At 36.0% G+C, this 21063-nt stretch overlaps 1 protein-coding gene across 1 annotated transcript in view; it reads right to left on the reverse strand.

Annotated features, from left to right (window-relative positions):
• Positions 1 to 378: 378 nt before the first annotated feature.
• Positions 379 to 21063, reverse strand: part of LOC106598105 (DNA topoisomerase 3-alpha) — an 81164-nt gene continuing 60479 nt past the window's right edge. The window contains exons 18-19 of the mRNA XM_045712602.1: positions 1656 to 2440; positions 379 to 814 (exon numbers count right to left, since the gene is read on the reverse strand). Coding sequence (XP_045568558.1) covers positions 657 to 814; positions 1656 to 2440 — 943 coding nt within the window. The 3' untranslated portion in view covers positions 379 to 656. The remainder of the gene's footprint in view (positions 815 to 1655; positions 2441 to 21063) is intronic.

Consider the following 21063-nt stretch of genomic DNA (forward strand, 5'->3'; position numbering starts at 1 on the left):
GAACAGGAAGTCGCCGACTCAGGAGACAGCTGCCATAGAAACTTCACTATAACTCTCTGAAGTCAAATCAATCAACATTAAAATGATCCATAATCAAAGATATATTCTAGTTTCGCCCAATTCCTCTTCTGCTATGATCGAACCAAATTACATTTAAGTTAATCATCATCAAGTCCTTCATACTGTAATTGTATCAACATTTTATGGAGAGATTTTAGGCACTTGTCAGAACTGAATGCTGGCCCGACCGTGATTTCTGAAAAAAAATAAACATTCATAAATAACAGTATTAATCTTCTCTTTCTCCTCCTAGCTGGTATTTTGGATTTATAATTCTGTTCTTTAGTCCAATGTTACATATTGGGGAAAAAAACGCCATTCAAATTCATTCATTTATTTCTCTGTAAAATATCGATTAATTCACTCATTCTCCATGTCATTTTAAATGTAGTCCCAAATGAACCCAGTCCCCGTCCCGTCCTGTCCCAAATGAACCCAATCCCTCTCGTGTCCCAAATTAACCCAGTCCCTCTCTTCTCCTGTCCCAAATGAACCCTGGTTTAACACCTCTCTAAGCTGACCTCTGTCAGGGAACAATTTCACACTGGAGGGGGTCAGAGCATCTCCATGGCAGCAGTGGGATCGGGGGTTAAAGGTCAGCGTTGAGGGCAGGTGACACGTGTGTGTCCGGGCAGGTGACAGATTCCACAGGTACGGGGTTTCCTAGCGACGGGGGGTTTGGTGGTGGGGGGGGCTAGTCCTCCCCCAGTCTCCCTCCCCCTCTTCCCCCAGTCTCCCCCCCCTCTTCCAGAACCTGGTAGAGACACAGACAGAGGGTTAGAAATGGGGGGGTGGGGTGTGTGTTACAGTGTGTGTTACAGTGTGTGTGTGTTACAGTGTGTGTGTGTTACAGTGTGTGTTACAGTGTGTGTTACAGTGTGTGTGTTACAGTGTGTGTGTGTTACAGTGTGTGTGTGTTACAGTGTGTGTGTGTTACAGCGTGTGTTACAGTGTGTGTGTGTTACAGTGTGTGTGTGTTACAGTGTGTGTTACAGTGTGTGTGTGTTACAGTGTGTGTTACAGTGTGTGTGTGTTACAGTGTGTGTGTGTTACAGTGTGTGTTACAGTGTGTGTGTGTTACAGCGTGTGTGTGTTACAGCGTGTGTGTGTTACAGTGTGTGTTAGTGTGTGTGTGTTACAGTGTGTGTGTGTTACAGTGTGTGTGTGTTACAGTGTGTGTGTGTTACAGTGTGTGTGTGTTACAGTGTCTGTGTGTGTGTTACAGTGTGTGTTACAGTGTGTGTGTGTTACAGTGTGTGTGTGTTACAGTGTGTGTTACGTGTGTGTGTGTGTGTGTGTTACAGCGTGTGTTTCTGTGTGTGTGTGTGTGTGTGTGTGTGTGTGTGTGTGTGTGTGTGTGTGTGTGTGTTACAGCGTGTGTGTGTGTGTGTGTGTGTGTCTGTGTGTGTGTGTGTGTGTTACAGCGTGTGTGTGTGTGTGTGTGTGTGTGTGTGTGTGTGTGTTACAGCGTGTGTGTGTGTGTGTTTCAGTGTGTGTGTCTGTGTGTGTCTGTGTGTGTGTGTTACAGCGTGTGTGTGTGTGTGTGTGTGTGCGTGTGTGTGTGTGTGTGTGTGTTACAGCGTGTGTGTCGTTACCCGGCGGTGGGATGTTCTCGTCAGCCCAGAGGAAGAATCCACACTGTTGATCTCTGAGTTTCCCACAAGTGTAGAAAACTCTTCCTTTATTATGTCCTTCCTTCTGCGCCGTCCTCTGAACCGCTGGCTCACAGCAGTTACACACCACCTCCTCCCTCCCTCCTCCCCCCACCCCAACGGAGGACCCGGGGGGCTGCTGTGGCCCGCTGGGTGGCGCCCCCTGGGGGCCCGGAGGGTAAATGTTAATGTCGGGCTGGTCGGACCACAGGAAGAAGATACAGCCTCCAGAGGAACACTTGTAGAACCGTCTACCCCGGTTCGGTCCGTCTTTCGTCACCGTGAGGAGGACCGCCTCCGACCCGCAGTTACACACGGTGATGTCGCCACCTCTGGGGTCAGGGCGAGGTCTAGGCTGATTGGTTGCGGTGTCTCCTCTTCCTCCTCCTCTTCCTCCCCCAGTTGCTCCTCCTCCTCCTCCTCCTCCTCCTCCTCCTCTTCCTCCCCCAGCTCCTCCTCCTCCTCTTCCTCCCCCAGCTCCTCCTCCTCTTCCTCCCCCAGCTGCTCCTCCTCCTCCTCCTCTTCCTCCCCCAGCTGCTCCTCCTCCTCCTCCTCTTCCTCCCCCAGCACCTCCTCTTCCTCCCGCCACCCCTCCTCCTCCTCCACCAACTCTGAGGTATTTGAGGTTTAGCACCTCCCTCAGCGTCTCGTCACACCCTCCGATGCAGCCGACAAACTCCAGCGGCATCATGGGAGGAAGGCTGCCTCGTCGAAACTTCAACTTTAACCTGTAGAGAAGAAGAGCCGGGAGGATATATCAGTAGCCCCAGTCCATTGGTGGATTTATAGTGTATTATAATAGAGGATATATCAGTAGTCCCAGTCCATTGGTGGATTTATAGTGTATTATAATAGAGGATATATCAGTAGTCCCAGTCCATTGGTGGATTTATAGTGTATTATAATAGAGGATATATCAGTAGTCCCAGTCCATTGGTGGATTTATAGTGTATTATAATAGAGGATATATCAGTAGTCCCAGTCCATTGGTGGATTTATAGTGTATTATAATAGAGGATATATCAGTAGTCCCAGTCCATTGGTGGATTTATAGTGTATTATAATAGAGGATATATCAGTAGTCCCAGTCCATTGGTGGATTTATAGTGTATTATAATAGAGGATATATCAGTAGTCCCAGTCCATTGGTGGATTTATAGTGTATTATAATAGAGGATATATCAGTAGTCCCAGTCCATTGGTGGATTTATAGTGTATTATAATAGAGGATATATCAGTAGCCCCAGTCCGTTGGTGGATTTATAGTGTATTATAATAGAGGATATATCAGTAGCCCCAGTCCATTGGTGGATTTATAGTGTATTATAATAGAGGATATATCAGTAGCCCCAGTCCATTGGTGGATTTATAGTGTATTATAATAGAGGATATATCAGTAGTCCCAGTCCATTGGTGGATTTATAGTGTATTATAATAGAGGATATATCAGTAGTCCCAGTCCATTGGTGGATTTATAGTGTATTATAATAGAGGATATATCAGTAGTCCCAGTCCATTGGTGGATTTATAGTGTATTATAATAGAGGATATATCAGTAGTCCCAGTCCATTGGTGGATTTATAGTGTATTATAATAGAGGATATATCAGTAGTCCCAGTCCATTGGTGGATTTATAGTGTATTATAATAGAGGATATATCAGTAGTCCCAGTCCATTGGTGGATTTATAGTGTATTATAATAGAGGATATATCAGTAGTCCCAGTCCATTGGTGGATTTATAGTGTATTATAATAGAGGATATATCAGTAGTCCCAGTCCATTGGTGGATTTATAGTGTATTATAATAGAGGATATATCAGTAGTCCCAGTCCATTGGTGGATTTATAGTGTATTATAATAGAGGATATATCAGTAGTCCCAGTCCATTGGTGGATTTATAGTGTATTATAATAGAGGATATATCAGTAGTCCCAGTCCATTGGTGGATTTATAGTGTATTATAATAGAGGATATATCAGTAGTCCCAGTCCATTGGTGGATTTATAGTGTATTATAATAGAGGATATATCAGTAGTCCCAGTCCATTGGTGGATTTATAGTGTATTATAATAGAGGATATATCAGTAGTCCCAGTCCATTGGTGGATTTATAGTGTATTATAATAGAGGATATATCAGTAGTCCCAGTCCATTGGTGGATTTATAGTGTATTATAATAGAGGATATATCAGTAGTCCCAGTCCATTGGTGGATTTATAGTGTATTATAATAGAGGATATATCAGTAGTCCCAGTCCATTGGTGGATTTATAGTGTATTATAATAGAGGATATATCAGTAGTCCCAGTCCATTGGTGGATTTATAGTGTATTATAATAGAGGATATATCAGTAGTCCCAGTCCATTGGTGGATTTATAGTGTATTATAATAGAGGATATATCAGTAGTCCCAGTCCATTGGTGGATTTATAGTGTATTATAATAGAGGATATATCAGTAGTCCCAGTCCATTGGTGGATTTATAGTGTATTATAATAGAGGATATATCAGTAGTCCCAGTCCATTGGTGGATTTATAGTGTATTATAATAGAGGATATATCAGTAGCCCCAGTCCATTGGTGGATTTATAGTGTATTATAATAGAGGATATATCAGTAGTCCCAGTCCATTGGTGGATTTATAGTGTATTATAATAGAGGATATATCAGTAGTCCCAGTCCATTGGTGGATTTATAGTGTATTATAATAGAGGATATATCAGTAGTCCCAGTCCATTGGTGGATTTATAGTGTATTATAATAGAGGATATATCAGTAGTCCCAGTCCATTGGTGGATTTATAGTGTATTATAATAGAGGATATATCAGTAGTCCCAGTCCATTGGTGGATTTATAGTGTATTATAATAGAGGATATATCAGTAGTCCCAGTCCATTGGTGGATTTATAGTGTATTATAATAGAGGATATATCAGTAGTCCCAGTCCATTGGTGGATTTATAGTGTATTATAATAGAGGATATATCAGTAGTCCCAGTCCATTGGTGGATTTATAGTGTATTATAATAGAGGATATATCAGTAGTCCCAGTCCATTGGTGGATTTATAGTGTATTATAATAGAGGATATATCAGTAGTCCCAGTCCATTGGTGGATTTATAGTGTATTATAATAGAGGATATATCAGTAGTCCCAGTCCATTGGTGGATTTATAGTGTATTATAATAGAGGATATATCAGTAGTCCCAGTCCATTGGTGGATTTATAGTGTATTATAATAGAGGATATATCAGTAGTCCCAGTCCATTGGTGGATTTATAGTGTATTATAATAGAGGATATATCAGTAGTCCCAGTCCATTGGTGGATTTATAGTGTATTATAATAGAGGATATATCAGTAGTCCCAGTCCATTGGTGGATTTATAGTGTATTATAATAGAGGATATATCAGTAGTCCCAGTCCATTGGTGGATTTATAGTGTATTATAATAGAGGATATATCAGTAGTCCCAGTCCATTGGTGGATTTATAGTGTATTATAATAGAGGATATATCAGTAGTCCCAGTCCGTTGGTGGATTTATAGTGTATTATAATAGAGGATATATCAGTAGTCCCAGTCCGTTGGTGGATTTATAGTGTATTATAATAGAGGATATATCAGTAGTCCCAGTCCGTTGGTGGATTTATAGTGTATTATAATAGAGGATATATCAGTAGTCCCAGTCCGTTGGTGGATTTATAGTGTATTATAATAGAGGATATATCAGTAGTCCCAGTCCATTGGTGGATTTATAGTGTATTATAATAGAGGATATATCAGTAGTCCCAGTCCGTTGGTGGATTTATAGTGTATTATAATAGAGGATATATCAGTAGTCCCAGTCCGTTGGTGGATTTATAGTGTATTATAATAGAGGATATATCAGTAGTCCCAGTCCGTTGGTGGATTTATAGTGTATTATAATAGAGGATATATCAGTAGTCCCAGTCCGTTGGTGGATTTATAGTGTATTATAATAGAGGATATATCAGTAGTCCCAGTCCGTTGGTGGATTTATAGTGTATTATAATAGAGGATATATCAGTAGTCCCAGTCCATTGGTGGATTTATAGTGTATTATAATAGAGGATATATCAGTAGTCCCAGTCCGTTGGTGGATTTATAGTGTATTATAATAGAGGATATATCAGTAGTCCCAGTCCATTGGTGGATTTATAGTGTATTATAATAGAGGATATATCAGTAGTCCCAGTCCATTGGTGGATTTATAGTGTATTATAATAGAGGATATATCAGTAGTCCCAGTCCATTGGTGGATTTATAGTGTATTATAATAGAGGATATATCAGTAGTCCCAGTCCATTGGTGGATTTATAGTGTATTATAATAGAGGATATATCAGTAGTCCCAGTCCATTGGTGGATTTATAGTGTATTATAATAGAGGATATATCAGTAGTCCCAGTCCATTGGTGGATTTATAGTGTATTATAATAGAGGATATATCAGTAGTCCCAGTCCATTGGTGGATTTATAGTGTATTATAATAGAGGATATATCAGTAGTCCCAGTCCATTGGTGGATTTATAGTGTATTATAATAGAGGATATATCAGTAGTCCCAGTCCATTGGTGGATTTATAGTGTATTATAATAGAGGATATATCAGTAGTCCCAGTCCATTGGTGGATTTATAGTGTATTATAATAGAGGATATATCAGTAGTCCCAGTCCATTGGTGGATTTATAGTGTATTATAATAGAGGATATATCAGTAGTCCCAGTCCATTGGTGGATTTATAGTGTATTATAATAGAGGATATATCAGTAGTCCCAGTCCATTGGTGGATTTATAGTGTATTATAATAGAGGATATATCAGTAGTCCCAGTCCATTGGTGGATTTATAGTGTATTATAATAGAGGATATATCAGTAGTCCCAGTCCATTGGTGGATTTATAGTGTATTATAATAGAGGATATATCAGTAGTCCCAGTCCATTGGTGGATTTATAGTGTATTATAATAGAGGATATATCAGTAGTCCCAGTCCATTGGTGGATTTATAGTGTATTATAATAGAGGATATATCAGTAGTCCCAGTCCATTGGTGGATTTATAGTGTATTATAATAGAGGATATATCAGTAGTCCCAGTCCATTGGTGGATTTATAGTGTATTATAATAGAGGATATATCAGTAGTCCCAGTCCATTGGTGGATTTATAGTGTATTATAATAGAGGATATATCAGTAGTCCCAGTCCATTGGTGGATTTATAGTGTATTATAATAGAGGATATATCAGTAGTCCCAGTCCATTGGTGGATTTATAGTGTATTATAATAGAGGATATATCAGTAGTCCCAGTCCATTGGTGGATTTATAGTGTATTATAATAGAGGATATATCAGTAGTCCCAGTCCATTGGTGGATTTATAGTGTATTATAATAGAGGATATATCAGTAGTCCCAGTCCATTGGTGGATTTATAGTGTATTATAATAGAGGATATATCAGTAGTCCCAGTCCATTGGTGGATTTATAGTGTATTATAATAGAGGATATATCAGTAGTCCCAGTCCATTGGTGGATTTATAGTGTATTATAATAGAGGATATATCAGTAGTCCCAGTCCATTGGTGGATTTATAGTGTATTATAATAGAGGATATATCAGTAGTCCCAGTCCATTGGTGGATTTATAGTGTATTATAATAGAGGATATATCAGTAGTCCCAGTCCATTGGTGGATTTATAGTGTATTATAATAGAGGATATATCAGTAGTCCCAGTCCATTGGTGGATTTATAGTGTATTATAATAGAGGATATATCAGTAGTCCCAGTCCATTGGTGGATTTATAGTGTATTATAATAGAGGATATATCAGTAGTCCCAGTCCATTGGTGGATTTATAGTGTATTATAATAGAGGATATATCAGTAGTCCCAGTCCATTGGTGGATTTATAGTGTATTATAATAGAGGATATATCAGTAGTCCCAGTCCATTGGTGGATTTATAGTGTATTATAATAGAGGATATATCAGTAGTCCCAGTCCATTGGTGGATTTATAGTGTATTATAATAGAGGATATATCAGTAGTCCCAGTCCATTGGTGGATTTATAGTGTATTATAATAGAGGATATATCAGTAGTCCCAGTCCATTGGTGGATTTATAGTGTATTATAATAGAGGATATATCAGTAGTCCCAGTCCATTGGTGGATTTATAGTGTATTATAATAGAGGATATATCAGTAGTCCCAGTCCATTGGTGGATTTATAGTGTATTATAATAGAGGATATATCAGTAGTCCCAGTCCATTGGTGGATTTATAGTGTATTATAATAGAGGATATATCAGTAGTCCCAGTCCATTGGTGGATTTATAGTGTATTATAATAGAGGATATATCAGTAGTCCCAGTCCATTGGTGGATTTATAGTGTATTATAATAGAGGATATATCAGTAGTCCCAGTCCATTGGTGGATTTATAGTGTATTATAATAGAGGATATATCAGTAGTCCCAGTCCATTGGTGGATTTATAGTGTATTATAATAGAGGATATATCAGTAGTCCCAGTCCATTGGTGGATTTATAGTGTATTATAATAGAGGATATATCAGTAGTCCCAGTCCATTGGTGGATTTATAGTGTATTATAATAGAGGATATATCAGTAGTCCCAGTCCATTGGTGGATTTATAGTGTATTATAATAGAGGATATATCAGTAGTCCCAGTCCATTGGTGGATTTATAGTGTATTATAATAGAGGATATATCAGTAGTCCCAGTCCATTGGTGGATTTATAGTGTATTATAATAGAGGATATATCAGTAGTCCCAGTCCATTGGTGGATTTATAGTGTATTATAATAGAGGATATATCAGTAGTCCCAGTCCATTGGTGGATTTATAGTGTATTATAATAGAGGATATATCAGTAGTCCCAGTCCATTGGTGGATTTATAGTGTATTATAATAGAGGATATATCAGTAGTCCCAGTCCATTGGTGGATTTATAGTGTATTATAATAGAGGATATATCAGTAGTCCCAGTCCATTGGTGGATTTATAGTGTATTTATAATAGAGGATATATCAGTAGTCCCAGTCCATTGGGTGGATTTATAGTGTATTATAATAGAGGATATATCAGTAGTCCCAGTCCATTGGTGGATTTATAGTGTATTATAATAGAGGATATATCAGTAGTCCCAGTCCATTGGTGGATTTATAGTGTATTATAATAGAGGATATATCAGTAGTCCCAGTCCATTGGTGGATTTATAGTGTATTATAATAGAGGATATATCAGTAGTCCCAGTCCATTGGTGGATTTATAGTGTATTATAATAGAGGATATATCAGTAGTCCCAGTCCATTGGTGGATTTATAGTGTATTATAATAGAGGATATATCAGTAGTCCCAGTCCATTGGTGGATTTATAGTGTATTATAATAGAGGATATATCAGTAGTCCCAGTCCATTGGTGGATTTATAGTGTATTATAATAGAGGATATATCAGTAGTCCCAGTCCATTGGTGGATTTATAGTGTATTATAATAGAGGATATATCAGTAGTCCCAGTCCATTGGTGGATTTATAGTGTATTATAATAGAGGATATATCAGTAGTCCCAGTCCATTGGTGGATTTATAGTGTATTATAATAGAGGATATATCAGTAGTCCCAGTCCATTGGTGGATTTATAGTGTATTATAATAGAGGATATATCAGTAGTCCCAGTCCATTGGTGGATTTATAGTGTATTATAATAGAGGATATATCAGTAGTCCCAGTCCATTGGTGGATTTATAGTGTATTATAATAGAGGATATATCAGTAGTCCCAGTCCATTGGTGGATTTATAGTGTATTATAATAGAGGATATATCAGTAGTCCCAGTCCATTGGTGGATTTATAGTGTATTATAATAGAGGATATATCAGTAGTCCCAGTCCATTGGTGGATTTATAGTGTATTATAATAGAGGATATATCAGTAGTCCCAGTCCATTGGTGGATTTATAGTGTATTATAATAGAGGATATATCAGTAGTCCCAGTCCATTGGTGGATTTATAGTGTATTATAATAGAGGATATATCAGTAGTCCCAGTCCATTGGTGGATTTATAGTGTATTATAATAGAGGATATATCAGTAGTCCCAGTCCATTGGTGGATTTATAGTGTATTATAATAGAGGATATATCAGTAGTCCCAGTCCATTGGTGGATTTATAGTGTATTATAATAGAGGATATATCAGTAGTCCCAGTCCATTGGTGGATTTATAGTGTATTATAATAGAGGATATATCAGTAGTCCCAGTCCATTGGTGGATTTATAGTGTATTATAATAGAGGATATATCAGTAGTCCCAGTCCATTGGTGGATTTATAGTGTATTATAATAGAGGATATATCAGTAGTCCCAGTCCATTGGTGGATTTATAGTGTATTATAATAGAGGATATATCAGTAGTCCCAGTCCATTGGTGGATTTATAGTGTATTATAATAGAGGATATATCAGTAGTCCCAGTCCATTGGTGGATTTATAGTGTATTATAATAGAGGATATATCAGTAGTCCCAGTCCATTGGTGGATTTATAGTGTATTATAATAGAGGATATATCAGTAGTCCCAGTCCATTGGTGGATTTATAGTGTATTATAATAGAGGATATATCAGTAGTCCCAGTCCATTGGTGGATTTATAGTGTATTATAATAGAGGATATATCAGTAGTCCCAGTCCATTGGTGGATTTATAGTGTATTATAATAGAGGATATATCAGTAGTCCCAGTCCATTGGTGGATTTATAGTGTATTATAATAGAGGATATATCAGTAGTCCCAGTCCATTGGTGGATTTATAGTGTATTATAATAGAGGATATATCAGTAGTCCCAGTCCATTGGTGGATTTATAGTGTATTATAATAGAGGATATATCAGTAGTCCCAGTCCATTGGTGGATTTATAGTGTATTATAATAGAGGATATATCAGTAGTCCCAGTCCATTGGTGGATTTATAGTGTATTATAATAGAGGATATATCAGTAGTCCCAGTCCATTGGTGGATTTATAGTGTATTATAATAGAGGATATATCAGTAGTCCCAGTCCATTGGTGGATTTATAGTGTATTATAATAGAGGATATATCAGTAGTCCCAGTCCATTGGTGGATTTATAGTGTATTATAATAGAGGATATATCAGTAGTCCCAGTCCATTGGTGGATTTATAGTGTATTATAATAGAGGATATATCAGTAGTCCCAGTCCATTGGTGGATTTATAGTGTATTATAATAGAGGATATATCAGTAGTCCCAGTCCATTGGTGGATTTATAGTGTATTATAATAGAGGATATATCAGTAGTCCCAGTCCATTGGTGGATTTATAGTGTATTATAATAGAGGATATATCAGTAGTCCCAGTCCATTGGTGGATTTATAGTGTATTATAATAGAGGATATATCAGTAGTCCCAGTCCATTGGTGGATTTATAGTGTATTATAATAGAGGATATATCAGTAGTCCCAGTCCATTGGTGGATTTATAGTGTATTATAATAGAGGATATATCAGTAGTCCCAGTCCATTGGTGGATTTATAGTGTATTATAATAGAGGATATATCAGTAGTCCCAGTCCATTGGTGGATTTATAGTGTATTATAATAGAGGATATATCAGTAGTCCCAGTCCATTGGTGGATTTATAGTGTATTATAATAGAGGATATATCAGTAGTCCCAGTCCATTGGTGGATTTATAGTGTATTATAATAGAGGATATATCAGTAGTCCCAGTCCATTGGTGGATTTATAGTGTATTATAATAGAGGATATATCAGTAGTCCCAGTCCATTGGTGGATTTATAGTGTATTATAATAGAGGATATATCAGTAGTCCCAGTCCATTGGTGGATTTATAGTGTATTATAATAGAGGATATATCAGTAGTCCCAGTCCATTGGTGGATTTATAGTGTATTATAATAGAGGATATATCAGTAGTCCCAGTCCATTGGTGGATTTATAGTGTATTATAATAGAGGATATATCAGTAGTCCCAGTCCATTGGTGGATTTATAGTGTATTATAATAGAGGATATATCAGTAGTCCCAGTCCATTGGTGGATTTATAGTGTATTATAATAGAGGATATATCAGTAGTCCCAGTCCATTGGTGGATTTATAGTGTATTATAATAGAGGATATATCAGTAGTCCCAGTCCATTGGTGGATTTATAGTGTATTATAATAGAGGATATATCAGTAGTCCCAGTCCATTGGTGGATTTATAGTGTATTATAATAGAGGATATATCAGTAGTCCCAGTCCATTGGTGGATTTATAGTGTATTATAATAGAGGATATATCAGTAGTCCCAGTCCATTGGTGGATTTATAGTGTATTATAATAGAGGATATATCAGTAGTCCCAGTCCATTGGTGGATTTATAGTGTATTATAATAGAGGATATATCAGTAGTCCCAGTCCATTGGTGGATTTATAGTGTATTATAATAGAGGATATATCAGTAGTCCCAGTCCATTGGTGGATTTATAGTGTATTATAATAGAGGATATATCAGTAGTCCCAGTCCATTGGTGGATTTATAGTGTATTATAATAGAGGATATATCAGTAGTCCCAGTCCATTGGTGGATTTATAGTGTATTATAATAGAGGATATATCAGTAGTCCCAGTCCATTGGTGGATTTATAGTGTATTATAATAGAGGATATATCAGTAGTCCCAGTCCATTGGTGGATTTATAGTGTATTATAATAGAGGATATATCAGTAGTCCCAGTCCATTGGTGGATTTATAGTGTATTATAATAGAGGATATATCAGTAGTCCCAGTCCATTGGTGGATTTATAGTGTATTATAATAGAGGATATATCAGTAGTCCCAGTCCATTGGTGGATTTATAGTGTATTATAATAGAGGATATATCAGTAGTCCCAGTCCATTGGTGGATTTATAGTGTATTATAATAGAGGATATATCAGTAGTCCCAGTCCATTGGTGGATTTATAGTGTATTATAATAGAGGATATATCAGTAGTCCCAGTCCATTGGTGGATTTATAGTGTATTATAATAGAGGATATATCAGTAGTCCCAGTCCATTGGTGGATTTATAGTGTATTATAATAGAGGATATATCAGTAGTCCCAGTCCATTGGTGGATTTATAGTGTATTATAATAGAGGATATATCAGTAGTCCCAGTCCATTGGTGGATTTATAGTGTATTATAATAGAGGATATATCAGTAGTCCCAGTCCATTGGTGGATTTATAGTGTATTATAATAGAGGATATATCAGTAGTCCCAGTCCATTGGTGGATTTATAGTGTATTATAATAGAGGATATATCAGTAGTCCCAGTCCATTGGTGGATTTATAGTGTATTATAATAGAGGATATATCAGTAGTCCCAGTCCATTGGTGGATTTATAGTGTATTATAATAGAGGATATATCAGTAGTCCCAGTCCATTGGTGGATTTATAGTGTATTATAATAGAGGATATATCAGTAGTCCCAGTCCATTGGTGGATTTATAGTGTATTATAATAGAGGATATATCAGTAGTCCCAGTCCATTGGTGGATTTATAGTGTATTATAATAGAGGATATATCAGTAGTCCCAGTCCATTGGTGGATTTATAGTGTATTATAATAGAGGATATATCAGTAGTCCCAGTCCATTGGTGGATTTATAGTGTATTATAATAGAGGATATATCAGTAGTCCCAGTCCATTGGTGGATTTATAGTGTATTATAATAGAGGATATATCAGTAGTCCCAGTCCATTGGTGGATTTATAGTGTATTATAATAGAGGATATATCAGTAGTCCCAGTCCATTGGTGGATTTATAGTGTATTATAATAGAGGATATATCAGTAGTCCCAGTCCATTGGTGGATTTATAGTGTATTATAATAGAGGATATATCAGTAGTCCCAGTCCATTGGTGGATTTATAGTGTATTATAATAGAGGATATATCAGTAGTCCCAGTCCATTGGTGGATTTATAGTGTATTATAATAGAGGATATATCAGTAGTCCCAGTCCATTGGTGGATTTATAGTGTATTATAATAGAGGATATATCAGTAGTCCCAGTCCATTGGTGGATTTATAGTGTATTATAATAGAGGATATATCAGTAGTCCCAGTCCATTGGTGGATTTATAGTGTATTATAATAGAGGATATATCAGTAGTCCCAGTCCATTGGTGGATTTATAGTGTATTATAATAGAGGATATATCAGTAGTCCCAGTCCATTGGTGGATTTATAGTGTATTATAATAGAGGATATATCAGTAGTCCCAGTCCATTGGTGGATTTATAGTGTATTATAATAGAGGATATATCAGTAGTCCCAGTCCATTGGTGGATTTATAGTGTATTATAATAGAGGATATATCAGTAGTCCCAGTCCATTGGTGGATTTATAGTGTATTATAATAGAGGATATATCAGTAGTCCCAGTCCATTGGTGGATTTATAGTGTATTATAATAGAGGATATATCAGTAGTCCCAGTCCATTGGTGGATTTATAGTGTATTATAATAGAGGATATATCAGTAGTCCCAGTCCATTGGTGGATTTATAGTGTATTATAATAGAGGATATATCAGTAGTCCCAGTCCATTGGTGGATTTATAGTGTATTATAATAGAGGATATATCAGTAGTCCCAGTCCATTGGTGGATTTATAGTGTATTATAATAGAGGATATATCAGTAGTCCCAGTCCATTGGTGGATTTATAGTGTATTATAATAGAGGATATATCAGTAGTCCCAGTCCATTGGTGGATTTATAGTGTATTATAATAGAGGATATATCAGTAGTCCCAGTCCATTGGTGGATTTATAGTGTATTATAATAGAGGATATATCAGTAGTCCCAGTCCATTGGTGGATTTATAGTGTATTATAATAGAGGATATATCAGTAGTCCCAGTCCATTGGTGGATTTATAGTGTATTATAATAGAGGATATATCAGTAGTCCCAGTCCATTGGTGGATTTATAGTGTATTATAATAGAGGATATATCAGTAGTCCCAGTCCATTGGTGGATTTATAGTGTATTATAATAGAGGATATATCAGTAGTCCCAGTCCATTGGTGGATTTATAGTGTATTATAATAGAGGATATATCAGTAGTCCCAGTCCATTGGTGGATTTATAGTGTATTATAATAGAGGATATATCAGTAGTCCCAGTCCATTGGTGGATTTATAGTGTATTATAATAGAGGATATATCAGTAGTCCCAGTCCATTGGTGGATTTATAGTGTATTATAATAGAGGATATATCAGTAGTCCCAGTCCATTGGTGGATTTATAGTGTATTATAATAGAGGATATATCAGTAGTCCCAGTCCATTGGTGGATTTATAGTGTATTATAATAGAGGATATATCAGTAGTCCCAGTCCATTGGTGGATTTATAGTGTATTATAATAGAGGATATATCAGTAGTCCCAGTCCATTGGTGGATTTATAGTGTATTATAATAGAGGATATATCAGTAGTCCCAGTCCATTGGTGGATTTATAGTGTATTATAATAGAGGATATATCAGTAGTCCCAGTCCATTGGTGGATTTATAGTGTATTATAATAGAGGATATATCAGTAGTCCCAGTCCATTGGTGGATTTATAGTGTATTATAATAGAGGATATATCAGTAGTCCCAGTCCATTGGTGGATTTATAGTGTATTATAATAGAGGATATATCAGTAGTCCCAGTCCATTGGTGGATTTATAGTGTATTATAATAGAGGATATATCAGTAGTCCCAGTCCATTGGTGGATTTATAGTGTATTATAATAGAGGATATATCAGTAGTCCCAGTCCATTGGTGGATTTATAGTGTATTATAATAGAGGATATATCAGTAGTCCCAGTCCATTGGTGGATTTATAGTGTATTATAATAGAGGATATATCAGTAGTCCCAGTCCATTGGTGGATTTATAGTGTATTATAATAGAGGATATATCAGTAGTCCCAGTCCATTGGTGGATTTATAGTGTATTATAATAGAGGATATATCAGTAGTCCCAGTCCATTGGTGGATTTATAGTGTATTATAATAGAGGATATATCAGTAGTCCCAGTCCATTGGTGGATTTATAGTGTATTATAATAGAGGATATATCAGTAGTCCCAGTCCATTGGTGGATTTATAGTGTATTATAATAGAGGATATATCAGTAGTCCCAGTCCATTGGTGGATTTATAGTGTATTATAATAGAGGATATATCAGTAGTCCCAGTCCATTGGTGGATTTATAGTGTATTATAATAGAGGATATATCAGTAGTCCCAGTCCATTGGTGGATTTATAGTGTATTATAATAGAGGATATATCAGTAGTCCCAGTCCATTGGTGGATTTATAGTGTATTATAATAGAGGATATATCAGTAGTCCCAGTCCATTGGTGGATTTATAGTGTATTATAATAGAGGATATATCAGTAGTCCCAGTCCATTGGTGGATTTATAGTGTATTATAATAGAGGATATATCAGTAGTCCCAGTCCATTGGTGGATTTATAGTGTATTATAATAGAGGATATATCAGTAGTCCCAGTCCATTGGTGGATTTATAGTGTATTATAATAGAGGATATATCAGTAGTCCCAGTCCATTGGTGGATTTATAGTGTATTATAATAGAGGATATATCAGTAGTCCCAGTCCATTGGTGGATTTATAGTGTATTATAATAGAGGATATATCAGTAGTCCCAGTCCATTGGTGGATTTATAGTGTATTATAATAGAGGATATATCAGTAGTCCCAGTCCATTGGTGGATTTATAGTGTATTATAATAGAGGATATATCAGTAGTCCCAGTCCATTGGTGGATTTATAGTGTATTATAATAGAGGATATATCAGTAGTCCCAGTCCATTGGTGGATTTATAGTGTATTATAATAGAGGATATATCAGTAGTCCCAGTCCATTGGTGGATTTATAGTGTATTATAATAGAGGATATATCAGTAGTCCCAGTCCATTGGTGGATTTATAGTGTATTATAATAGAGGATATATCAGTAGTCCCAGTCCATTGGTGGATTTATAGTGTATTATAATAGAGGATATATCAGTAGTCCCAGTCCATTGGTGGATTTATAGTGTATTATAATAGAGGATATATCAGTAGTCCCAGTCCATTGGTGGATTTATAGTGTATTATAATAGAGGATATATCAGTAGTCCCAGTCCATTGGTGGATTTATAGTGTATTATAATAGAGGATATATCAGTAGTCCCAGTCCATTGGTGGATTTATAGTGTATTATAATAGAGGATATATCAGTAGTCCCAGTCCATTGGTGGATTTATAGTGTATTATAATAGAGGATATATCAGTAGTCCCAGTCCATTGGTGGATTTATAGTGTATTATAATAGAGGATATATCAGTAGTCCCAGTCCATTGGTGGATTTATAGTGTATTATAATAGAGGATATATCAGTAGTCCCAGTCCATTGGTGGATTTATAGTGTATTATAATAGAGGATATATCAGTAGTCCCAGTCCATTGGTGGATTTATAGTGTATTATAATAGAGGATATATCAGTAGTCCCAGTCCATTGGTGGATTTATAGTGTATTATAATAGAGGATATATCAGTAGTCCCAGTCCATTGGTGGATTTATAGTGTATTATAATAGAGGATATATCAGTAGTCCCAGTCCATTGGTGGATTTATAGTGTATTATAATAGAGGATATATCAGTAGTCCCAGTCCATTGGTGGATTTATAGTGTATTATAATAGAGGATATATCAGTAGTCCCAGTCCATTGGTGGATTTATAGTGTATTATAATAGAGGATATATCAGTAGTCCCAGTCCATTGGTGGATTTATAGTGTATTATAATAGAGGATATATCAGTAGTCCCAGTCCATTGGTGGATTTATAGTGTATTATAATAGAGGATATATCAGTAGTCCCAGTCCATTGGTGGATTTATAGTGTATTATAATAGAGGATATATCAGTAGTCCCAGTCCATTGGTGGATTTATAGTGTATTATAATAGAGGATATATCAGTAGTCCCAGTCCATTGGTGGATTTATAGTGTATTATAATAGAGGATATATCAGTAGTCCCAGTCCATTGGTGGATTTATAGTGTATTATAATAGAGGATATATCAGTAGTCCCAGTCCATTGGTGGATTTATAGTGTATTATAATAGAGGATATATCAGTAGTCCCAGTCCATTGGTGGATTTATAGTGTATTATAATAGAGGATATATCAGTAGTCCCAGTCCATTGGTGGATTTATAGTGTATTATAATAGAGGATATATCAGTAGTCCCAGTCCATTGGTGGATTTATAGTGTATTATAATAGAGGATATATCAGTAGTCCCAGTCCATTGGTGGATTTATAGTGTATTATAATAGAGGATATATCAGTAGTCCCAGTCCATTGGTGGATTTATAGTGTATTATAATAGAGGATATATCAGTAGTCCCAGTCCATTGGTGGATTTATAGTGTATTATAATAGAGGATATATCAGTAGTCCCAGTCCATTGGTGGATTTATAGTGTATTATAATAGAGGATATATCAGTAGTCCCAGTCCATTGGTGGATTTATAGTGTATTATAATAGAGGATATATCAGTAGTCCCAGTCCATTGGTGGATTTATAGTGTATTATAATAGAGGATATATCAGTAGTCCCAGTCCATTGGTGGATTTATAGTGTATTATAATAGAGGATATATCAGTAGTCCCAGTCCATTGGTGGATTTATAGTGTATTATAATAGAGGATATATCAGTAGTCCCAGTCCATTGGTGGATTTATAGTGTATTATAATAGAGGATATATCAGTAGTCCCAGTCCATTGGTGGATTTATAGTGTATTATAATAGAGGATATATCAGTAGTCCCAGTCCATTGGTGGATTTATAGTGTATTATAATAGAGGATATATCAGTAGTCCCAGTCCATTGGTGGATTTATAGTGTATTATAATAGAGGATATATCAGTAGTCCCAGTCCATTGGTGGATTTATAGTGTATTATAATAGAGGATATATCAGTAGTCCCAGTCCATTGGTGGATTTATAGTGTATTATAATAGAGGATATATCAGTAGTCCCAGTCCATTGGTGGATTTATAGTGTATTATAATAGAGGATATATCAGTAGTCCCAGTCCATTGGTGGATTTATAGTGTATTATAATAGAGGATATATCAGTAGTCCCAGTCCATTGGTGGATTTATAGTGTATTATAATAGAGGATATATCAGTAGTCCCAGTCCATTGGTGGATTTATAGTGTATTATAATAGAGGATATATCAGTAGTCCCAGTCCATTGGTGGATTTATAGTGTATTATAATAGAGGATATATCAGTAGTCCCAGTCCATTGGTGGATTTATAGTGTATTATAATAGAGGATATATCAGTAGTCCCAGTCCATTGGTGGATTTATAGTGTATTATAATAGAGGATATATCAGTAGTCCCAGTCCATTGGTGGATTTATAGTGTATTATAATAGAGGATATATCAGTAGTCCCAGTCCATTGGTGGATTTATAGTGTATTATAATAGAGGATATATCAGTAGTCCCAGTCCATTGGTGGATTTATAGTGTATTATAATAGAGGATATATCAGTAGTCCCAGTCCATTGGTGGATTTATAGTGTATTATAATAGAGGATATATCAGTAGTCCCAGTCCATTGGTGGATTTATAGTGTATTATAATAGAGGATATATCAGTAGTCCCAGTCCATTGGTGGATTTATAGTGTATTATAATAGAGGATATATCAGTAGTCCCAGTCCATTGGTGGATTTATAGTGTATTATAATAGAGGATATATCAGTAGTCCCAGTCCATTGGTGGATTTATAGTGTATTATAATAGAGGATATATCAGTAGTCCCAGTCCATTGGTGGATTTATAGTGTATTATAATAGAGGATATATCAGTAGTCCCAGTCCATTGGTGGATTTATAGTGTATTATAATAGAGGATATATCAGTAGTCCCAGTCCATTGGTGGATTTATAGTGTATTATAATAGAGGATATATCAGTAGTCCCAGTCCATTGGTGGATTTATAGTGTATTATAATAGAGGATATATCAGTAGTCCCAGTCCATTGGTGGATTTATAGTGTATTATAATAGAGGATATATCAGTAGTCCCAGTCCATTGGTGGATTTATAGTGTATTATAATAGAGGATATATCAGTAGTCCCAGTCCATTGGTGGATTTATAGTGTATTATAATAGAGGATATATCAGTAGTCCCAGTCCATTGGTGGATTTATAGTGTATTATAATAGAGGATATATCAGTAGTCCCAGTCCATTGGTGGATTTATAGTGTATTATAATAGAGGATATATCAGTAGTCCCAGTCCATTGGTGGATTTATAGTGTATTATAATAGAGGATATATCAGTAGTCCCAGTCCATTGGTGGATTTATAGTGTATTATAATAGAGGATATATCAGTAGTCCCAGTCCATTGGTGGATTTATAGTGTATTATAATAGAGGATATATCAGTAGTCCCAGTCCATTGGTGGATTTATAGTGTATTATAATAGAGGATATATCAGTAGTCCCAGTCCATTGGTGGATTTATAGTGTATTATAATAGAGGATATATCAGTAGTCCCAGTCCATTGGTGGATTTATAGTGTATTATAATAGAGGATATATCAGTAGTCCCAGTCCATTGGTGGATTTATAGTGTATTATAATAGAGGATATATCAGTAGTCCCAGTCCATTGGTGGATTTATAGTGTATTATAATAGAGGATATATCAGTAGTCCCAGTCCATTGGTGGATTTATAGTGTATTATAATAGAGGATATATCAGTAGTCCCAGTCCATTGGTGGATTTATAGTGTATTATAATAGAGGATATATCAGTAGTCCCAGTCCATTGGTGGATTTATAGTGTATTATAATAGAGGATATATCAGTAGTCCCAGTCCATTGGTGGATTTATAGTGTATTATAATAGAGGATATATCAGTAGTCCCAGTCCATTGGTGGATTTATAGTGTATTATAATAGAGGATATATCAGTAGTCCCAGTCCATTGGTGGATTTATAGTGTATTATAATAGAGGATATATCAGTAGTCCCAGTCCATTGGTGGATTTATAGTGTATTATAATAGAGGATATATCAGTAGTCCCAGTCCATTGGTGGATTTATAGTGTATTATAATAGAGGATATATCAGTAGTCCCAGTCCATTGGTGGATTTATAGTGTATTATAATAGAGGATATATCAGTAGTCCCAGTCCATTGGTGGATTTATAGTGTATTATAA

This window comes from Salmo salar, unplaced genomic scaffold, assembly GCF_905237065.1.
Source record: "Salmo salar unplaced genomic scaffold, Ssal_v3.1, whole genome shotgun sequence".
NCBI lineage: Eukaryota > Metazoa > Chordata > Actinopteri > Salmoniformes > Salmonidae > Salmo > Salmo salar.